The sequence below is a fragment of the Astatotilapia calliptera genome, chromosome 15, assembly GCF_964374335.1.
Source record: "Astatotilapia calliptera chromosome 15, fAstCal68.1, whole genome shotgun sequence".
Classification (NCBI taxonomy): domain Eukaryota; kingdom Metazoa; phylum Chordata; class Actinopteri; order Cichliformes; family Cichlidae; genus Astatotilapia; species Astatotilapia calliptera.
This window is the reverse complement of record NC_137436.1, coordinates 19,632,807-19,656,727: the sequence shown is the minus strand read 5'-3', so window position 1 is coordinate 19,656,727 and position 23,921 is coordinate 19,632,807. Positions and strand designations below refer to the sequence as shown.

The following is a 23,921-nucleotide window of genomic DNA, read 5'->3' as shown; positions in this document are numbered from 1 at the left end:
CTTTAAACAAGGGACTTGTAATTAATATGGACCCAATAAATGTGGCAGGATTTGATTTAACACTATGTCAACCCAGCCTAAAAACTACAATCTACAATTACATCATTTTGGGTTTGATATTTTTAGATTAAGAGTCCCAGTCTCTGATTACAGTTCAGAACAAAAAGCTTGAAAGCTTGAAAAGAAAGCGACTCGAGTTTTTCTAGGTTTTGAAGATCCATGAGACGTCTTCACATTCTTCAGCTCTTGGGTGGTCCGCTGGGGTTTATTATGTGTGAATATCCCTCAGTTGTTCCAGAACTGAAGAAGCACAAACAAAATAAAACAAACAAACAAAACAAACCCACTCTGAAAACATGTGGTGTGCTTTAAAACACAATGCAACCACATGCTTATTTATTTCCAATCAAAACTATAACCTTTTCTTAATTTTAAACAAGTGCTGTGAGTGCCAAAGCAAAATCGATAAAAACGAACAGTGTGTGTGAGGTTGTTTTTCTTCCAGAACAGGAAGAAATGCAATAATTTTATACCAAGCGATATATCTTATCGCTTTCCTGTTGTTCAACAAGGAAATGAGTGAGTTTTTAACACTACCAGATGTGAAGAAACTAGCAGGACATAATCAGGACCAAAGAGACATCCACACATTCCTGTAGAGTGTAAATCAGCAACAGTAACTGAAAACATCTGTGATGTAAATCAGGGTCTTTAAAACCCATCTGACTAAACCAATTCAAAAGTCTGTAATGCATTATTATTAGTAGTAGTATATGTAGTGTGAGAAAGACTGCTTGCTTTAGTGTTAGGAGCAGCAGTCTTATGGTCACTAATAATGGTGATATGTAGTCATTTCATACTCGCTGTAGGGTAGATGGTTGGTGTATTTCAGCTTCACTGAGCCATAATCCTGACCCACTCTTGTATTTATTTTGCTGTTAATATAATAACAATATATAAGACTGAGAACATCTGGCATCCCCAGAGGTATTTTGCTGCATTTACTGAATCATTAATCATGGACCGAGACTCTAAACAGAGCAAAATTCCTCGCTGCAAAACACTAAACACATATTAAAGACTCATTTTTAAAATCAGAGACTATTGTTGCAATGAGAGTGTATTTGGTCTACAGCAACGTAAGTAATGCTTCTAAAGTTCTCCAATGATTCCAGCAGAACATTCCATCGTTAACCATACAGGGGTAGAATTATCTTATGATTTGTGGTGATAAAGTTTTTCATTCATTTAAAAGTGAATGATATCTTTTCCAAGAATCTTCATCATCTTAAAGATGTCGAAGAAGCTCCTTTAAGCAATTATTTTGGTGTTCCTCCACCTCCAAAGAAATGTCAGAAGGAGTCCAAACCGCAAAAGAAGCGCATATTCTCAGAAAAGTGGTTGCAGGAGGTGAGCTGGCTTCAAACAAATGATGAACGCACAGAGATCTGGTGCAGAATATGCCGTGAAAATCCCACTCTAGCGGACAAAAGCAGTGCCTTTTATATGTCTGTGAAGGTTCTCAGTCATCCAGGTCATTGCAGTCAAAGGAGCTTGCAAAGAAAAGCGTCTGGACTTCTTTAAGTTGCTTAAAGACGTTTCACCTCTCATCCGAGAAGCTTCTTCAGTTCTAAGGACAAGGCGTTCTGGGCATGCGGTACAGTGTAGCGAGGAATGCCCAGACCTCTACATGCATGGCACAACATAGAAGAGCCACCTCCACGGGACAGAACTCAGCAGTCCATCTGCATCTTAAGGATAAAGGACACTCTTTCGAGGATGCCAATGTTCACATTTTGGACAGAGAGGACAGATGGTTTGAAAGAGGAGTGAAAGAAGCCATTTATGTCCACTGTGAGCGACCATCTTTGAACAGAGGCGGGGGTTTACGACACCAACTCTCTGCCATCTATAATCCAGTTTTGAGTTCCCTCCCCAGATGCCTTAACGCCCACTCACATCCTGGGCCATCTGACCTCAGGAAATCACATGATAAGGTGGGGCCAGGTATCACAATGAGCTCACCTGAAACCCTGGCTGATTGGGACCCACACCCAGTTTCACACCTTGGCTCATGTGATTAGAGGATCATCAGGGGGTCCTTTTGTCCCTCTTTGGGGGGAAACTCCCACTAGGTTTAAATCTGGGACTCCCCACCATTTGACCTTAGAACTGAAGAAGCTTCTCGGATGAGAGGTGAAACGTCTTCAAGCAACTTAAACAAGTCCAGGCGCTTTTCTTTCCAAGCTCCTTTGACAGTGCCTTTTATATGTACGCAAACGCGCATTGAAACTTCTTATCTGGTGCGCGTCTTTTATTTTGACAGCGCATGCGCACCTGCGGACCACTTATGTGCACTCCTGTTTATTAATCATAAAAGATTACTGACAGTTATGCCTCACAGGCCTAGAACCTATTGAACACCCTCCAGCAATCTCCAGTCAATATGAAAATGTGTTCCTCGACTGGCTGGTGGCTGTTGGATGATACTGGTTGTTGCTGGGTAAAAAAAAGTGGGTGCTAAATTAAAAGCCATCTTGTAACTGCTTTGGCTGCGTTACTTCGAAGAGAAACGGTCTGGGATTGCTTTTTTTTTTACCTCTCACTATCGCTGGGTGAGGAGGTAGCGAGTGCTTGCAGACAGTGTCAGCATCTTCCATGTAATCTGCTTATGACCACAGTCATTGCAAGGAGGTTTCGAGTTCGGCCCCATTAACTTCTTTGCAATGAATTTCACCTAGTGACCGCCAGCAATCTCCAGCCATCACTCAGCAACCACCAGGTGAATATATTTTCCTTAAACTTCATAAAACTGGTATAAAATGTGCAAACTATATAACACAGTGTAAGTTTACAGCATCTAATCCTATAGCTTTATGATATTCTCATTTATGTTATTGTTATTTATTTTTTTTGTGTGTTATTGTTTTCCATCTTCCTCTAACACAGCTCCCAGAACATCAGCTGAGTGTTTCAGTCGCTTTCATATCTGGCGTGCCCCTAAGCAGGTCAGTTTTTAAAGTTTTTAAATTTAAATCTATTTTAATACATAATGGATGTAAAAAAGTCAACAGCCATTACCTTGGTCTGTCCTTCAATGACAGTGAGAGGCACACTGGTGGAGGGCCACTTGTTTCTAGGAGGTAAAGGCTTGTCGCAGTTCCATAAAACCACAATCTGTGTGGGGAAAGAACATGGTGTCCATTAATATTATACAAGCCCAAACATTGTTGTGAATAGGCTTCTCCACAGAAGGTTTTGAATGAGCTGATATTCCTCATAATGAAATGTCCGTCCTATTTTTCAAGAAGCAAAGACCAGCCAGGGGCTTCTGCTTTACAGAGAACCCTTGCTAAAGAATACCTTATTATCAGAGTGAGTACATATATAATCTTTAGTGCCAGAATACAAAAAATGTTCTTATTCCATTAGCCTGTGAGTGCGTGAACTGTGTTAGTCATCACCGAGTTTGTTTCAAAAGCTATTGCACTTTCAGTATATTTACATGTACATGAATATTTATAGTAAAGCTTAATTCAACATATTTCATTAAAAAAAATCCACATTATATAAGAGACTGCTTATGCAACAGACCTTTAGTCCTCAGGTATTACTCTAGTGCCTTTTTCTAGTACTTTTTATAACATGTGTAGAATAATAAAGCTTGTTTAAAAGCTTTCTAGATAAATTACGGCGGTCAAGAAGACTTGTGTGAAGATTTAAAGCAAATTATCAAAAAACAAACATTATATTTGGTATGTTATTTGAAAAAGGAGCAGAAACTGGAATATAAAACCTACAATAATCACTTATCTACTTTCTCATTTTTTAGACCTTTTTTAAAAAAAAAAATTTTTTTTGATTTTCTTACTGTTATATGAGGAAAACATAATGAAGGAATGGAAACGTAGGAATGAGACAAAAGAAAAGGGAAATAAGGAGGGAGGAGATATGGAGAGACAAGGTTATAGAAGAAACACATTGATAACATAAACATCAACTGTCAAGTCAAACATTTTAGATCACTGAGAATTAACACCTCCTGACACTGTTTGCATTTCACTGCATATATGTGAAACCATTCTTTCATCTTTTTCCTGAACCGCAGCAGAAATCACAGCAAAGTTCAGACACATATCCCACCTGTGCACAGAACTTGGACTTGGCTACAGCGATGATGAGCTTCACCACAGGGGATATCTGGGACTGCAGAGGAGTTACCATATGGATCACAGTGGTGAACTGCTGCGATGGGCTCTTACCTGCACAAACATACCCATACTTCACAAACAGCTGTCATGTGTAAACTGCATTTAGGCTCTTAAAACAACAACAACAACAACACAAAAAAACCCCAAACACAGATTTGTGCAGATGTAGCTCTCCATAAAGCTCCATCACGGTTAACTGGACACAGAGTGCTCCACGCTGCACCCGTCATCCATCTTTATGACAGCATATATACCCCCTGGTTCAGATGGCTGACCATGAGTAAACATGTCTAATCCAAGAGTGAACAGTTTGCTTTGAGTCTCTTTTACTCAATTGCAAATGATGCTGATTTGTTTCTATAATGGGTATTTCTGTTTCTACAACACTTGTTAGATACTCTCTTGCATTTTACCAAAACAAACAAATGAACCAAACAGAACAAAAAGAGAAGCAGCAAAGCAGAATGAATTGAAGCTTCTTTGACAAATGGTATTCAGAAAAGAGTGGGATGGGAAGAGTTGTAATTTTGAGAACCTTATTCTCCCTGTGGCAAACCTGTGTCAGAAAAATGTATTGATATAATAAAGCACGAGCTTCTTAATACATCTTCTGTTTCAAAATAGATTGATCTATTATTGTCAAATATTACAGGATTTAATTCACATTAATGTTATTAAGATGGCTGAGAATATAGAAAACATACACTGTTTTTGCACTGTAAACTTTGCTGCATTCATAATCACTGCAAACATTATCTGACTAGTATTAAATCGTTCCACAAGGCTTTCATGGGGCAAGAAATGATCAGAAATATCACACAAACAGCAACAAATTGTAGTCTGTGTAAATACTGATGGTGATTTTCTTCTTCTTAATCTGATTAGCAAATAAGTTGTGTAAACTGTGAATATTTGGCAGCTGTGAGCTGTGTAATTAGTCTAAATACCCTAATAATCTCACAACAGCACTTTGTAATACACTCTAGTACGCGAGGACGCATTCTAATCATCTCGCCATTTATAATTATTACATTATTATAAATTATTATAAATTAATGTTTCATAATTGAACATATGAAACAAAGAGGTTCATAATGAAGAAAAATAAAAATATAACATTAAAGTTCTGTGAAAAGCAGAGGTTCCAGGAAACACTAGCTAATACAACCTCAATTCCAAAAAGGCTGAATAACAAAATGCAATGGTTTGTCATAAACACACATTTTGACATTTTCACAATAAACAGTGTTATAGAAATACATTTGCTTCCTTCCTGATTTCTTTTTGTGTGTGTATATTTCTCACACTTTCACATTTCGAATCGTCAAGCAAATTTAAGGCAAGATGACCTACGTATGATAGTTTTTAAACAATTTGATCTATAAAGGAAAAAGATTGTTTAAACCTACCTCGCCCGGGTGAAAACCTAATTGGCCCCTAAACATAATAACAACTTGTGCTGCTCTTGGTAGGAAGAACTGCAATTAAGCATTTGCGATAACTGTCAGTGAGTCCTCTACATGTATTTTTTGTCTACTCTAAGATGCTCTTTTTATACCCCATCATGTTACTGACTTGTTGCCAATAAACCTAATTAGAATCACAATGTTCCTCCTGCTCTTTCTTTTTAGTATCACTTACTATTCCAGCCTTTCCAGCTCTAATTTTAACTTTTTTGAAGTCGTTACATTTTACAAAGATTCTCATCCTCTGTTTTGCAATTCAAAATAATGGAATCCATCCATCAGTACTTATGCATGAGACATCTATAATTTAGCTTTTATTTAACGTCATTTCAATAAGTTCCAATAACATTATTTGACAGAGTGAAAATCTTCCATCATATTAAAGGTACTGGGTGTTAACATAGATTTTGTCGTTTCCTTCACTTCAAGAAGACCAAAAACTCTAAATTGAAGCAAAACTGCTTCTATTCTATTTTTACACACTGCCAGAAAGTAATTACAAAAAGTTAGATATCCCATGTGAGCAGCTAAAATGAGGATTGCAAAAATCTATAATAGATAAATGGGCAGGTAGATGTGGAAACACACACACACAGAAACACTGAACACTCAGAGCAGCCAAAGAAGGCCAGGACTGCAGGCACATGGCATGGCAAGTGTTGGGTGCATTTGGGAATAGGGGAAAACACTTCCTCATGGATAAGTGCAGCCAGAGTGCTCTTTAGTGTTGCTCTATCCATCTCTCTGACACTGGGCCCCCTGACCAGCCATCTCAGGTGGGCTTAGTGGTATTTATGGAAGCATGAGCTCTGCCCTTGTGGGGGTCACATAAATAGGGTTAAACCTTCTGTTTCTTGAAAATAGCTAAGCCATGTTAATTTCTGTTAAACGGCATGTTTCCGTTTTTTTTTAGTATCAAAACCCTGTAAACATTGAAACATTCAGTCATAGAACAGAATGGAAGCTCTCTGAAATCAGATCATAAGGGGACATAAAGGACCTTACTCAAGTCTGAAATATTCAAAAGTTGAGAAGTTAACTTTGGAGGGATTTTGTAATTCTTAACAAATAATCAATTTCATAAAACAAGATAAGATGCAGTTAATTGCCTAGATGGATAGATTTGTTCTGGGTTCAAAAGCTGCAGATGCATACTACATAGAAAAAGAATAAAATAGAATACAATAAATTAACATGTACACAACTCAGCCACTGCCATAGTCCAAAAGTGAGCACACATATCTTAAACTTCTTGAAACACAGCCCGAGCAGTGTTCACTGTATTGGTCTGTCAAAGATGTTTTAAAGTTCTTAAACAAAAATTTTCTTAAGTAAATAGTCCTAAATACACTACGGTCTAGTGTTACTTGGAAAAATCAGAGCCTTGAGCCAGGAGTTTTACGCAACCAGTACCTTAGTGGTGTCTTGAGAGCAACTTTGCAACTCAGTTCTCATCTAGTACACTGGGACTAACTGACTTTGACAAAGCATTTGCTGATTTCAACTATATGTATAATTTAAAAGACAGAAAATCAGCATACATCAAATTTTCTCCCATCTTTAGTCACACTTTTATACTGACATGTCCTGCAAGCCGATCTGAAACTCAACACCATTAAAAAAAACTACAAATGTCAAACGAGCTATAAAATAGATGCTATATATAGATGCTATATTGGAACAGTATTGCTCTGATACATCAATTTCTAGAATATTAACACAACCTTCTTTTGTTTATATAATTTGAAGAAGCTGCAGAGCACAGATGACTGGACTCCTTTTCACACACTAAAATAAAACTGTAACTTGAGGCATCTGATAGCGATGTCTTACTTGTCCCAAGGCCGCTATGTATTGACATTAAGCCAAACTTTTTTAAACTATCAGGCCCAAGTTGCAACAGCTTTGCCATGAAAACTTATGGGAAGGTATCAGAGTGAGACCGTCTTATACACGGCGCTGACGAAAAGTTATTCCCCCAGCAGCAGCGCCGGTGATGGCGGCAGCAAAAATAGTGATTTACTGCAGAGGTGTAAACAAAACTGCTCCATCTTTGGTTCTCCTCTCTCTTCCTTCTAACCCTTGTGTCCACAATTCCTCAGAGAAAGACAAACATCGATCTGAGTTACAGCCTCAGACTACTGAGAGTCTCTCTGGTCTGCACACCCACATAAACATGCACATATAGAAGCCTTATTTCTTTCCCTGCAGCTTCAAGTTTCTGAACTATGCCCCAACAGGAGTCTTGCAAAATTTTACGTATACATTTTAAAAACAATATTGCAGAATTTTATTACAGCTGCCGTTGTTAACCACTTATCTGACCTGTCATAAGTCATGCTGCTTGTACATTCACTGTTTTAGGCTCTATAGACAGCAGTTTCTAGCACAGTTTAGGCAGCCAATGAAGTCCAAGTTGACTGGATTTGAAATTTGTTGGTAAACACATCCTCATTTTACAGTTTTTTTACTCAGTGATATGGTCATTGTGTTCAGAGGCGAAAACTTTCAGAAAAACACAGGAATTGTCACAGAAACTTCTCTGTCACTGATCAAGGCTTTATGATACTGACAGCATCTGTTGAGCCTTCCTGGCTGTCAGTGACAATTCTGATATTTCCCTGAAAGAAAAGGGAATGTTTTGGATTCCAACAAAAACGAAAATGTGGCCACGTAATCGTTGTTTGCATGATGTGTCCTCCAGCTGTTAATATGATTGTGCCAAGGAGAACACTTAATGAAAACAAATAACAGAAAAACTGCGGCCATGCATCACAGCCCGGATTCAGTAATTATCATTTATGTATCAAACTTGAGTTTATTAGCTCTGTGTCACAGGAAGTGGCATGCAATAAACTGAGTGACCTTTAGGCACCTTGAGACATTCAAGGGTATTTGTTTAAATCCTGTAAATCGCGAGCTGGATCTGCAGCAAACCTGACTTTTCCCCAGCACATGCACCACACTGTGGTTCATGTTTTGTGCCTCCTCTGACAAAAGGTACTCATCACTACTGAGCAGAAACACCCCACAACCCTTCTTGTTTTGAGGAAACCACACAGGTCAGGAACACTGCACAGCCCCCATCAAAGTTGCTGAGATCCTGACCTGCTTATTTCTCCAACGTGGTAAATCTAAGTGATCCTTCTCTTATTGGCAAGTATACTGCATTCCAGTTATTCACCTGTGCTGCAGCTAAGTCATTAAACAACAACCTATACCATCTGTGCTACACTGAAATGACTCTTACGGAAAGCTTATGTACTCACCCAGTAGAGCATAGTAAAAAGGAAACTGGGCGGCGTCAGTTGAGTACTGAGGGAGTGCATACAGACCACCAGGTAGGGAATTCCACAACAAACGGTTTCTGGATGTAAGGGAGTCCACGCGGTCCTGGATGATCTGGATGAAGCAGAGAGGTAAAGCAGAAAGGAGGATGTGTGAAGAAAAAGAAGAATAAGATCAGGGAAACTTGTATTTTTTTTTTCAGTCAAACTGAAAAATCAATTGCCTGAAATTGCCCCCTTAACTCCGCCACCTAACAACAGACATGTACTAATATTTGAAATTTAAAATGACAGCTTTTTAGGTTATGTTAGGTGCTTTGAGAGGTCTCGAAGAGAGGAACATCTTTGCAGACCCAAGACACTTCATCCTGTGGAGCAACTCAATCCCAACATCAGCAGTCCATTAGTGAGTTAGCTAACACGATCCATCTGTCTTGTTACCGGAGGTTGGGTGAGCTGGTTGAATGTTGTGACAGTGAGCCAACAGGATGTAATGCAAGAGTAATGGAGCTGTTGATCCTAGCCAATTGGTTGGTTGCTACTAAAAATTGTATTTATTGATTTTTGCAAATTATATAGTGACATAAAAATCCTTGAATTTCATTTCGGGTTGTTTCTTCATAAATGGCATATGGGCTGTCTATATTTTTGACTTTTACATGCATATTTTAAATTTTTTACATGACTATAAACCATTCAAAAGTAGAGATATACCTAAGTAGTTTTGACTTATTGTGAAACTTAAAAAACACATTTTTAATTTAAAAAACAAACAAACTTTTTAATCACATTTCTTTGTATTTAGATCAAAACAGTGGAGGAAACAGGGAAGGGGAATTGACACTTACATCCAGCTCTTAACAACCACACACACACATATATGCCACACACCCACCTCCTTACACCAACTGTCAGGCTCGCAGTATGTGGGACACTACGGTTATCAGCCACGCTTCATTTCACCCGTTTAGCCTGGTGGCATGCTGGCTCTGACTTTTTAGCACATCTGGCCAACAGTATACAGCTGTCAGCGGTCTCCTGTCTAATTTCATACCCTGCTAGCACTGGGCATTTGGTGGAATTACCAAGGTCTTGTTTGTGCTCAAAAAAAAAAAAAATGCTGCAATTTGAGGACACTTTGTATTATTAAGGTAAACATGAAGGCAAACATAAATTATAGTTGTAGGGCTTGGTGATGAAATTATCAGTCATTTTACAAATAGATGGGTCCTTATTCCTGGTGTTTGATAGATGGCATTGATGCAAACATTTTAATATACACAGCATTAAATTGGCTCAAACAGACAAATGTGTGACGTTATTACAGGCATGAGATCTTTCATTTCAATTGCATATGCCATACTTTCAGTTCACTGTATCATTTTTCTACTTTACATATGCATATGAAGTAGAAAATTATACACATAACAGGAGGCAAATTCTGAAAGCAAAAGTTGGAAAATAATAAGGAAAATAAAAAGGTTGTACTTTTAAGTACAAGGTAGTAGCTGTTTGAAACCCTTCAGGGATGGTTAGGCGTGCTTCATATTTTGAAAGTTTTGAAAGTTGATACCGTGATTGCTCATTTGTGCAATCAAAGCAATCAACTGAGCTATAGAATTAAAAAGGGAGTCATTATTTTATGACTAATAACAGAAAATAACTGTGCCAGCATTAAAAATTAATGGCTTTTCAGTCTGTTAAACTTTCTTTCTATTTGTACAAATTCAAAGAGGTAAGATATAAAATCAATAAGAATGATAAAGCCAATTTTCTTAGTCTTAATAAAGCCTAAATATGTGCAAAAAGATCTACCTGTATACCTGTGCTTCAAACTTACTTTGTGAAAAAGAATGGAGATTCCACCTTTAAACTTGCATTCAGTGTAACTTCAGCAATTAAATCAGACAACAAACTGGCCTACACAACAACCACAGCCCTCACCTAGTAATAATATTTTTACAAACATTAAAAAAAATTAAGTCGAAAAAGTTAGTCTTTCTTTGTTGGTGTAATGATTGTAATAATAGTATTTATGTTATCGCTATGATGATAATTGTGATAATTATGATATTAGTATTCATGGTGGACGTGATAAATTAAAACAAACTGTGGGCTTTAGAAAGATCATAGCAATCATACTGATGTTTATGTAATGATACCTATGATTCTTCTGCTGATGTTGGTGATAAAAAGGATTATTATCCTCTGTGTCTGTGTTCAGAGATGATACAAAGCGCAAATGGTCTCTGAGGTCTGAATCGAGGTTGTAAGGAAATGAATTTCTTTTAAAACAAAAAAAAGAAAAAGAAAAAAAGGAAGACTAGGATGGCTTTTGTGGTACATGGCAATGACACAGGTTCATTTCTGTACATCAGCTGGTTAGGTCATTTAATGAGCCAGCCTGTGGGTTTCTAGCCTTGAGAGCGGGCATGAACGCCCACTCACATACTGCAGCCTCTTAAACCTGTAGGCTGCCAGACAGCATGGTCCTCCTTCACACTTGGTGCTTCACAACTGGCACTTCACGACGCCTATGTTTTCATTTCAGGCAACAAAATGCTGGTTTCCATCTTCAATATTTCTTTTCTTTTCTCAAAGATTGTCAGGTTAGGTTAAAATAAAACCTGAACTCCATGTAAAGTTTTCTAGGTTAACCTTGCTGAATAGTCCACCAGAGATTTTATGAGCACTTTTCACACATAGCAAGAGGTTTTCTTTTCTGTTTGTCACTGATTAGAACTGATAAGTCACACACAATCTAGACTACCATTAGATACAGAAGGACTCCTGCTAAATATATGTAACTGTCACAAGTCTGATGACAGTGAAGAAAATGAACATTAAGTACTAGCTGGTGCCAAATCAAAGGGAAAGAGGGGCAGTAGCTTTGAGAGTTGAAAAAAGGATAAGTTCTATATAAAAATGTTATATGCCAATGGTGTATCAGCGGCTTTCTCACATGATGCTAAGGGTTTATTGCAGAAAAACACAGTTTTATGAAGAAAAAACAACAACAAAAAGTCAAACTGTAACCCTGATCTCAAAACAAACTTTGAGCATGCCAAATCACCCCCAGTAACTTTGATATACCTTCACTGAGTGTTTGAACACTGCATTGCCGAGCTGCTTCTGAGTGGAAATGTATGAATATGGAGCAGAAAAAGTACTGCAAAAGAGAGGGCACATTCAGCTAACCTTCTTTGGATAAAAAAAAAAATACTGACAACTGGAGAAAGAAATCTTTCAAAGGTTTGTCTTTGGGAGGTGATGCATAGCCAGCGGCAATGTATAGTACAGAACAAGCTATAGCAGTTTGACTGACTAAATGCAACTCTCCTGATGAAAATAAATCCACAACTCCCATTAAGACAATGTTTTGCAAGCTTACCTCAAGAGTTGTTAAGACTATTTTGGCTATGGAGGAGAAGTAGGCGTCCCAGAGGAACTGAGTTTGCTGGCGGAGAGCCAAGATCCTGTCATGGCCCACGGACCGGGTAATGGAGGGAACCTGTGGAAAAAATAGACAAAGAAGATCAAGATGACAGTGAGACAGATTATATTATGCTAGATTTTTAAGCAATGCTGAGTGAAAGATGAGAATCGGCGGAAGGCAAATAGGGTGGAGGAAGCATAAATAATTTGTGGACATGCAGAAAAGATTAAGGGAGATTTTCCCCTCAAGACTCTTCCACCACATCTTACTTTGTACTTACCTCCATTGATAGTGTTTCAACTAAACCACCTGCTATTCAGCTCCAGTTCTGTATTCACCTGAGAGTTAATTCATCTAAGTGTATGCTTGGAATATATATATATATATATATATATGTACTTTTTTATATAGATGAGTTTGATGAGCTCTCCAAAGCTAAAAGATATTTAAGCTTTAGTTTAGAATTACACAAAACAGTTAATCAGCTTATCATAGATGTTACATTACCTCAACAACTTATTGATCATTGTTAATTTATTTTTTCCTGGAACAGAAATGAAGGGGAATGAAAAAGCCAAGTGCCAGCAACCGCTGCTGATAGCTAAGACCCACAAGAACAGCCCATGATCTCACTGTTCCCAGCACACACTAACATACAAAACATGAGCAGCTGGCTTGTGAATTGCCTGAGTGGCACCTTTAGGGAGAGACAGTGAAAGCTTAAAATTAAGGAACACCATGATCCTGACTTGGGAGCTAAACAACCGGATATGCCAGGGAGATGGTGCAGGATGTTGTCTTGATGTCCAGCTTGGAAAACAACAAAGTACTACAAGATGAGATCAGACGTAACCATACATGCTCCATTGAGCTTGACAATAAAACAGTCAAGGGAATATTCCAGCCAGTGTTTCTAAAGACCCTCATCGGGGGCGTATTTGAAGCCCAAGAACTGTTTGGTGTTTCCCCATGGACAAGAAATCTCCCGTCAATAAACATTAGAGTGCCAACTGGTTAGACTTGGCCAATGAAAAGGCCACTATAATGTGGGGAAATAATGAGTGATGGTGATAATCAGTTTTCCCGAAACACTCATCATTTTCCTGAGGGTGTTGAGGATTTTTATTTAAAGAGTCCCAAGCCACTTGGCTCTATCGGTCATGCTTTGACCAGGGAGCTCTCATCTTACAGTGATCTGTGAAGCCTAATGAGGCGACTCCGACTGACAGTCATCCTGTCTGGAATTTCTTCAACTGATATTTGTCACTGAAATATACCAATTTCCACATGCATTATGTGTCCAATAATATCTTCATCCCCTCTGCTTCAAGGCGAAATGATCCCTTCATTCATTTAAATGAGACCACTGCATTGACAGGAGTGCTGATACAGTGGGTGTTGGCAAAAAAACAAACTGTGGGGCTGACAAGCAAAAACACTAAAAGATAATATAATTGAATGAATGGAAAAAGTAAAAGTGTACATTCTATATCATGCTAATACTTTTGAGTTTTCATCCATTTCTTTCCATTTATTGTTTGGATTTAAACAGGTTTCATTTTTGCCTGGGTTTCTTTGGTTTACTGTACTATTGATTTTTGCATGCTTCGTTTTGCTAAAAATTATATATTCAGTTTACTTTGCAACAAAAGTTGCAATTGTTTGCCTTTGAAACTTTGCATTGCTGGGCTGTCCAATTAGCCTTCACACCCATATTCATATTTTTTAAACTGGTCTTTGTCATGGTCCTGCGGCCATGACACAGTGACTTTGTGTTTGTGTTCCTTATTGTTATTATTCTCTTTATTATTCTTGGGCTGTTTTGGGATGGTTTGTGTTTTGGGATTTTAGATACTGGGTTTTGGGTTTGTGCTCCCTCTATTGGTCCCTGGTGTTAGTGTTCCCCTGTCTCGTCAGGTTAATCAGGTCCAGCTGTGTCTCCCACCTGTGTGTGATTTCCCAGTGTCTCTCTGTGTACTTATAGTGTGTGTTTGCCTCTGTTCCTGGTCGCGTAGTCTGTGTTCATACCTGGTGTAATCCCCTGCGTGCTCTCCCTGCTGTTCTCCCTTCATGCTCAGGTTTGCTATTTCTTTGTGTAGTTTCTCCCAGTTAGTTCATCCTTAGTTCTGTTTTACCATCCCCACTTTATATTGGATATTATCAATAAATCACCCTCACACCTGAATAAGTGCTGCGTTTTGAGTCCTCCTTCCGCTCTCCACACGGCCGCTGCCCCGGACCGTGACAGTCTTATTAAATTGCTTTTATGTCATATGACTACAGTGATGCTGCTTGCATTTTAATTTATCTATTTTTTTATGCTTTGCTCTTTTCACACAAGAATAATAAATAAACACGACTGGATTTCATCTCTGACAGCCCTGAAAATATTTTGGGTAGCGACAGATTTACCAAGCAGGGTGAATTAGTGTGAGGCTGCACTCACAAGACTGCATTGATAGTAGTGGTTTTCAGTCAACTGCCTCCTACAACCCTTAGTAAATATTTTTTGTATGATTCATTTAAATGCTTTCCTCCCATAATTTTGATCTCTGAAATCGAAGGATCTTCAAATACATGCTGAATGCAAGGCCAGCTGCAAAAATAGCTGGGTCCATGCTTACCACTGTGCCTCTACAGTAAGTACAGATAACACAAGTATTTTTTTTTAATGCTTGGACAGAGCATTAGTAAATCTGGCCCACAGAGTGATGACAAAATTGCATCAAAAATGAAAGAGTCACAGATTATGTGGCAGAGTGTTGATAATTATGGGTAAAAACCAAAAAAAGCACTCACAGTACAGAGGGGCTCTGCTGCTTATCCACTTTATAACAAAATTGTATTATAATTGCTTTTTCATTTACTTTTAAAAGATATTTATTTCACATTTGCGTGATCTGAAAACCCCACATTAATCATGAACTCAGGAAAGCGGTTGCGCCGGTGTTGACGTCACTGGGATCTGCCTACAGCAGCACAAGCTTTAATTGTTCAGCTCTCTGAGGTGGAATATAAACAACACCAATCAAATCAGCCCCATTCTCTTTCCCTCGATTGACTCTAATAGTGTTTATGTTTCTCAGCAGGGGGGCGTTTTGTGTGTGTGTGTGTGTGTGTGTGTGTGTGTGTGTTGTGTATTTCCCCTCTCCATGGAGAGAACAGAAACTCTACATAATAAACAGCCAGGTATTGCTGTGCTCAGTGATGTAATTGAAAGTAATGAGATTCAACTCTCTCAGCAGGTGTTACGGCTTCAGTGTTGCATGAGTTCCTGTGTGTGTGTGCGCGTGTGTGTTTGTGTATGTACACGCGCATGCACGTGTGTAGGTAGTTTCTAGTGAACAAAAAAAAAAGGAAAAAAAAGGGAGAAACCAATCAGGGCAAGCATACGGAATTTGTTTACCAACCAAAAACTAAAATATATTCTGGTTAAATATTTCACTGATTATCGCCTTCTTTATAGATGTTGTCATCTGGACCAAAATAATTAAATGAATAAATTCTGGATGTTTTAATGCTTCTTAAAGGTGTTAAGCTGACCGTTGAATAAACCATAGAGCCCGAGGCTAAAGAATCCTTTCTGATATCTACTTTCCAGAAAATGATTTTATTCTTGCCACTCTGCCGACTGCCTCAGTGCTGAAAGAAAGAAATGAAACGCCTTCAAGGTGTCCTCAACATCTATAAATGTGTGTTGAATGAAAAGCGGAAACAACCTGTATTGCTGTATCCCTTTTAAATTAATTCATTAATGTTTATTTATGTAACATTATATTAAACTGCTCAACTGGTGTTTATTTAAAACTGACAGGAAATATGCAGATGACTTTATTTCCTCTAAAAAAATGAGTTCCTGTCTTTTATCAGGAATTTGGATGACATAGATGATTTTCTGGAAAAGAAAGGTGGTTTTTGAACCACCACGATGTATACAGTTAGGTCCGTGACAATGACAAAGTTTTTGTAGTTTTATTTCTGAGTGATATATTTGCACTGGATCTTTCAATATGAGGAGAAACTGACATAAGTAAAGGGGGCAACTATTTGCCTGAAAAAACCTTTTGGCTCTCGGAGGAGACGGACGCACTTTTTCTCCTCTCCCTTATCTTCCCTGCTTAGTTCTTATGTCCTTGTCTAGTCTCGTGTTTTTTGTATTACTTTTCCCTGGAACACACTCTCACAGTCTGTTTCTAAAACCTAAAGGGAATTATGGATTTGATCAACTGGTCTCTGAATGCTATTGACACCCTTTTCTCAAGGAGAAGTCTGGGAGGGACTTTCCCTGCCGGATACACGATGGACGGGTGGCAGAAATGGAAGATCGTGTGCCTGGCAGGACTGTCGATCGAGGACGCTGAAGATATCTACCTATTCGGAACCATGATAACAGGGTTCTTGCTGATCGGAGCTGGCTTGACCCTGACTTATCAGAGAATTAAGAAAGGGGAACCGGCTGTTCAAACCCCCCCAAGGCTGCCCGCTGGGATTGAAACGATGGTACGAGGCGCGACTTCTCAGAACTGGCTCATTGAAAGCAGCATGGTTAAGACCTTGGAGACGCTTACAGCTGCCGTGAATACTCAGAATAACACCTCTGAGCGTATATTGGGTTACATCAAGGAGAGGCCTGCTCAGAATAACACCTTTGAGGGAAAGTTGGATTACATTGGGGTGGCTGTAGCTCAGGTGGCAGAGCAGGTCAGCCACTAATCAGAAGGTCGGTGGTTCGATCCCAGGCTGCCTCCTGGCTGCATGCCAAAAATCCTACCCCATGTTTGCCTACTGGTGGTGGTCAGAGGGCCCGGTGGCGCCAGTGTCCAGCAGCCTCGCCTCTGTCAGTGCGCCCCAGGGCAGCTGTGGCTACAATGTAGCTTGCCATCACCAGTGTGTGAATGTGTGTGTGAATGTGTGTGTGAATGGGTGAATGACTGAATGTAGTGTAAAGCGCTTTGGGGTCCTTAAGGACTAGAAAAGCGCTATACAAATACAAATGCAGGCCATTTACATCGTAGAACAGCTCACTGCAGTCGTGAGGTCTCAGAATCTGCTCTCTGAGCAAAAGAATGACAACACCACGGAACTGAAGGTTGATAACATCATGGAGAAACTTGCGGTTCTCCAACGGGAGATTGAGAGACCAGTGTCGGAGTGTTAAAGAACAGCTTTGAAATTCTCATGAGTTGTTGCAAAAGGAAAATTAACATCATAATCCGGCTACCCCTTCGGCGCCAGCTGTGGGCTCAAGGCTGGAGCCGAACAAAAACTCCCTGATAACGACTGTGTTGAGTCTGTTCCTTCCCATTCCATGCAAGGCCACCTGGGTTGGCTGAAAGACTGTTTACTTAGCCTGGCAGGGCGAAGGACACTGTCTCAGCTGAACTATGGACACGCACACACATACATATACTGATACTGATAAGCACTCACTGACGCATCACCCTCCCTACCCCGGATCCAACGCCACCTCCAACGCTTACCTCCCCTCTGATCATAGCTGGACTGGCCATCGGGCATACCGGGCATTTGCCCGGTGGGCCGCTGGCGATTTTTTGTTTTTATGGGCCGATGGATTTATTAATTTTTTTAGGAAGGGTATATATATATATAATGAAAGGTGTTGGATTGGCCAATTGGTCATGATCGACTCTGGGCTGGACCAATTACAGCCGAGGAGGCTGGATGCACCCGCCCCCTTGTTTAGCAATCACGTGATTTTCGCGCATTGCATGCCGGGAACTAGTGGCAAAACAATCCAAGTACCGCATCAAATGCAAGCATTTGCAGCACCGCAAAACGTTCATTCTCCGGTTCCAATACCTTCTTGTTTTTTCTTTGGCGCACAAAAAAGGAATGTACAAAACAAAAGGAAAACAATGCCGGTCCGTACAAAGACAGACTCGACGAAAAGACAAAGAAAAGATACGAGGAAAAAACAAAGGAGTGAAAGTGTCAGACCCTTACGAGCACACAGAGGGACAAAAGACGTCAGCGTGCTGCCCAACTTTCACCACGCTCAGATTTATAATTATACGCTTCTTGGAGTGAGTGCATACACTCATGAAGTTTAGTAACTTCAGGTCACTGCAACAAGCCCAGGTACAGTTTACCGACGGATGGGTACAGGACCTTGAAACGCACCGTGTAGAACGAAAGACCATCGTACGAACAAAGGTAAGTGTACCAGTCTCACAAATCGTCTCCATAAATACACATTCGTTAACCGTTTATTAATATAACCTTTGAGCTCAACGGTAATTAATTAGCAGTGGAAATAATTTTTGGTAGCATTACAGAAATGTAGCAGTGACAATAATATTGTATGTTGCAATCGCACTGGACATTTAGTGATACAAAACAACTGTTTTATCCTGTGAATAAAAGTATATGTTTTTGTCAATGTACCATGGTGATAACAGAAGCGAAACGCAATATTGTGTCAGGACAATTCACTATTTATGCACAATAAACAAAGGAGCATAGCGCGACAATTTCTGTTCAGCGCCAGACTTGCTTGTAACCTATATCACCAATTATGTTAAGAAAAATGACGTATTAACTACAACAGAAGACTGACCTTTGTGTAAATGCTTGGAGAAGACTAACATGTGAGCTGGAGTGTTCTGAGACGTTTATTATTATTAAACGTCTCAGAATTTGGTATATCCAGACCATCCGTGTGTCACAGGCTGGGTCTCCGACCCAGCACTCTGAGTTTTCTTTGTATTTGTCTCATTTTGTTATGTGATCAGTTTTGTGTTATTTCCTATTTTCCTTTAGTTTAGGCAGTTATTGTTCTTGGTTTTCTATGTTTTGGGGTTCTGTAATTATTCATCACGTATTAGGTCTGTTAAGTTGTGTTGTCATGTTTTAGTATTTCCTGTTTTATTCTGGCAATGTCATGTGTTCTTTGTTTATTGTATTTAGCTTTCCTCTCCTGGTCCTGTCATTAGGTTTATGTCTGTCAGCTGTTTTCCCCCATGTGTCGCCACTTCCCCTGATCACCTCATGTCTGTATTTAAGCCTTTTGTTTTCTCCATGCCATTGTCGGTTCGTCTGTTTACATCACCGCAGTCATGGTTATAGTTTTCGTCTGTTTAATCTCACCTCAGTCATAGTTATAGTTTTTTGGTCTTAGTACCTTTAGTGTTTTGTTTCTTAGTGTCTTGCCAGTTTAGTGTTTTTGGTCTCTTGGTTTATTTCCTGCCGGCATCGCAATAAAGCTTCACCTTCTGTTAAAACCTTACTACTCCTCATCGTCATCTGCTTTTGGGTCCTGTTTCCACACACACACCGGCGCACCCCGTCGTGACAGAACGAACCGACCAGTATGGACCCAGCGGATGCTGCTCTCACCGAGTGTCTGGAGGAGACTGCTCGGATCCAAGTGATCCTCGACCGCATCCTTACAGCGCCCGATTTAAAGAGCAAGCAGGTAATGATTAGCGTTGCTGAAGCTATCATGGAGAGGGATCCCCGCCTTCTCCAGCTCCCGGACTCACCTGCCATACTTGATGCCTTTACAAAGATAAAGGAGATGCTGCAGGCCCAGGGATTGTCGAGTCAGGAAAAGGCTTCCAGCACCCACCAGTCACAACAACCCCACAATCAGTCATCTCCATTGCTGCCTCCGGAACCTGAGTGTGTTCGTGTCGGTTCGCTGAGATTCGCCGCAGCGTCACCACCTCTCAGCTCACCAGTTTCCACGCCCTCATCACAGTTTCGCCATACTCCTGTCACAGTTCAGCGCGAGGAAGCGCCGGACACCATAGACTTGGACGACGACGAGCGCCAGTCTATATTCTGCGCTCTCTTGGAGGAGGAGCTCCGGTGGAAGCCGTGGCTCATTCCGGAGCACGAGCACTCTTTCCGGGGAACTCGACTGGCTCTCGGGGTCCTCGGAGTTACCAGGGACTTCCACCTATTTCACCGCCGTCTTCCACTCCTAAGAAAAAGCGGCGTGCGCGCCGCCGACGCTCCATTACACAAACACAAGTGAGTGACTATATCTTGGCACCTCATGTTTTTTCTCCGGAGGTTATGGAAACTGACACTACTTTTCCGGTTAATGAGCCCGGCTATACAGAGACTGTTTGCCCTGGAAAAGCTAGCCATCAGGCTCAGCTAAGCTGCTGTGGGACTGCTATCCAGGCCGGTTTGGAGACGGAGGTACAGCTGGTGCAGCCAATTTCAGTGTCAGTCGGAGGGCCCGGGGAGCCCGTCCGGCCTCATGTTTCGTTTGCTGGAGGTTCAGGAGAACCCAGCCAGCTTCATGTTTCGTCTGCTGGAGGTTCAGGAGAACCCAGCCAGCCTCATGTTTCGTCTGCTGGAGGTTCAGGAGAACCCAGCCAGCCTCATGTTTCGTCTGCTGGAGGTTCAGGAGAACCCAGCCAGCCTCATGTTTCGTCTGCTGGAGGTTCAGAAGACTCCAGCCAGCTTCATGCTTCGTCTGCTGGAGGTTCAGAAGACTCCAGCCAGCTTCATGCTTCGTTTGCTGGAGGTTCAGGAGAATCCAGCCAGCTACATGCTTCGTCTGCTGGAGTTTCAGAAGAACCCAGCCAGCTTCATGCTTCGTCTGCTGGAGGTTCAGAAGACTCCAGCCAGCTTCATGCTTCGTTTGCTGGAGGTTCAGGAGAATCCAGCCAGCTACGTGCTTCGTCTGCTGGAGTTTCAGAAGAATCCAGCCAGCTTCGTGCTTCGTCTGCTGGAGGTTCAGTTGAACCCAGCCGGCTTCAAGTTTCGTCTGCTGGAGGGCCCGAGGTGCCCGTCCAGCCTCATGCCACGTCTGCTGGGGGTTCAGGAGAACCCCTCCAGCCTCATGCCACGTCTGCTGGCGGGCCCGAGGAGCTCGTCCAGCCACCTTCTGCTTCTGCTACGCCTGTTCCAGCTTCAGCCTGTGCTTCGCCTGGCCCAGCTTCAGCCTGTGCTTTGCCTGGCCCAGCTTCAGCCTGTGCTTCGCCTGGCCCAGCTTCAGCCTGTGCTTCTGCTTCGCCTGGTCCAGCTTCAGCCTGTGCTTCTGCTTCGCCTGGTCCAGCTTGAGCCTGTGCTTCTGCTTCGCCTGGTCCAGTTCCGGCCTGTGCTTCTGCTTCGCCTGGTCCGGCTCCGGCCTGTGCTTCGTCTGCTGCGGCTCCGGCCTGTGCTTCGTCTGCTGCGGCTCCGGCCTGTGCTTCGTCTGCTGCGGCTCCGGCCTGTGCTTCGTCTGCTGCGGCTCCGGCCTGTGCTTCGTCTGGTCCGGCCTCAGCCTCTGCAGCTCCGCCTGGTCCGGCCTCAGCCTCTGCAGCTCCGCCTGGTCCGGCCTCCGAGTGTTCAGCTTCGTCTGCTCCTGCACGTCCTGTCCGGCCTGCACGTCCTGCCCGGCCTGCTCGTCCTGCACGTCCTGTCCGGCCTGCTCGTCCTGCACGTCCGGTCCGGCCTGCACAAGATTGGTTCAGTCGACCATCTATGACATTCTTAAGAAGAATGAATGCAGTGAAGCTCAGCGACACCAAAAGGCCCGCAAGCTCACAGAAAACAACTAAAGTGCAAGATGACAGAATAGTTTGAAAGAAAAAAGGTTGATAATTGTAAAGGTCTACAAACAAGAGATGCCTTGTAAAGAGATGGTTTACAACAAAGTGCAAAAATCTGATAACAAGAATTGAAAAGGACCACATTAGATTTACCAACAAATAAATAAATAATCATTAGATAGATGAAACCAAGGTTTACTTGTATCAGAATCATGAGAAGAGAAAAATATGAAAAATGAGAGGAACGGCTCAGGATCTGAAGCAAACATCATTTGTCAAACATGGTGGAGGCAGTACAAATGAAGAAAACACTTTGGGAAGGCACTTACTGCATCCAAGTATTAAATGTCTTATGTATGTCTTATGGTCACTGATTCAGTCTCTTCCCTTCCTACCTTTGATTCTGTGCTTAGCGTGGCAGCAAAACAACAAGAACCACCGATTTGGTGAACAATGAAGAGAAACAACCCAACCTTCCCCAGTTTGAAATGTTAAAATGTGCCTCAGGTTGCATGATGCTTGTTCTGAAGTGACATGTATGTGACAGTCCCTTTATATGCCACTGTGGTTCATCACTCATGCATTTCATCTATTATCCTGAAAGCCTTGGAAATTAGCTGTGTTTATACCTGCCCCTGTCATTTCCTCACATGTCTGCATTAAAGCAAGGGAAATTAATCGAAAAATGTTTGCTTTGTTTGGATCAGTAATGAATGTGAACACCCTCAGTGTCGGAGGCTATGTCAAAACAAATCTCTCACTTCACACATTATCTTAACCAACAATTAGCACGCCTTTGCATGATGGTTTTATTTTAAGCAAATAAACCAAATAACAAAACCTCTGACAAGATTAGTGCACTATTGTGAGTCTCAGTAATGCTTAATAAGGAAAAAAGCCTGGTATGTTTTATCTAAAAGCCACGTTTTTTTAAGATGGCCTGTCTGCTATTGTGTGTTTCACATAGAAAAACCACAAACACACTAATTAAAAGCAAAAAGCCTACACATGCTTACTTCTGGACTTGCTGTCCAGGTAGTGGTACAGGTCACTGAGGCAACACATGGTAACACAGAGTTATTACAGTAAGTAAATATCACAAGCTCTACCCACCGCTGTAATGAAAGAGAACAGAAGGTGATCCAATTGTCGAATCATCTATTTTAGATAAAAATAGTTCAGAGCGTAGGTGTGAGTGTCTGTGCATGTCACTGCTGTCATAAAGCATATGATTTTAAAAAAGCCACATGATTGCAATGAGATTTTTAAATTTGGTACATATCGATGATGTGCTGACAGGTCACACTTTTATCAACACTTTTTCTCATCCATAACCTAACAATCACCATTTGATTACACAGACACCAAGTGCCAGATGCTATATTTCCACATTATATTTCTATTTGGACTTCTCTGGAAAAAGTCTCTGAAGCAAAAATGATTCACTGCACTATCATGGAGGCGGCATGATGGCACAGTGGTTAGCACTGAGATCTCATAGCAAGACGTTTTGGGGTTTAAACTGGCTGATCAGTCCTGTGTGGAGCTTGCACATTCTCCTTGCGCTTCTCTTGGTTTTTGATGGCTTTCTTCCACAGTCCACAGTATATGTTGGCATACTTACAGCAGGTCAACTGCAGATCCTAAATGAGCTGTAGGTGTAAAAAGCACAATGTGTTCAGGGTGTTGCCACATTTACCGGCTCCAGCCTCTGTGTGAACCTAATTGGATTAGTTACTAGGAAAATGGATAGAGCTTTGGTTTTATATTCAAAAGCTCACAGTCAAATTAAATTCATTTAAAATTACAGCATTTCGCTTTATACTTTATGTCATCCATGCCTGTGAATTGTGAGCGAAATGATAGCCATTTGAAATAATTTAGAGAAAATATACTCAATGAGAAAAAAGCTTTTTCCATGAAGTTTAGTGTAAAGAAGGGATAAATCAGAGGCCCCTCAGAGGCAGGACCTTCCACAGCTGTCGGAGCAGGAAGCAATAGCAGGTTACCTT

General features: G+C 41.0%; 1 protein-coding gene across 2 annotated transcripts in view; it reads right to left on the bottom strand.

Moving 5' to 3' along the window:
* Window positions 1-23,921, bottom strand: part of LOC113037346 (exostosin-1) — a 342,532-nt gene that overhangs the window by 32,339 nt on the left and 286,272 nt on the right. For both annotated transcript variants that reach the window (XM_026194325.2, XM_026194326.2), the window contains 4 exons: window positions 12,356-12,475; window positions 8,947-9,079; window positions 4,144-4,262; window positions 3,082-3,177 (listed from right to left, as the gene is read on the bottom strand). In XM_026194325.2, coding sequence (XP_026050110.2) covers window positions 3,082-3,177; window positions 4,144-4,262; window positions 8,947-9,079; window positions 12,356-12,475 — 468 coding nt within the window. The remainder of the gene's footprint in view (window positions 1-3,081; window positions 3,178-4,143; window positions 4,263-8,946; window positions 9,080-12,355; window positions 12,476-23,921) is intronic.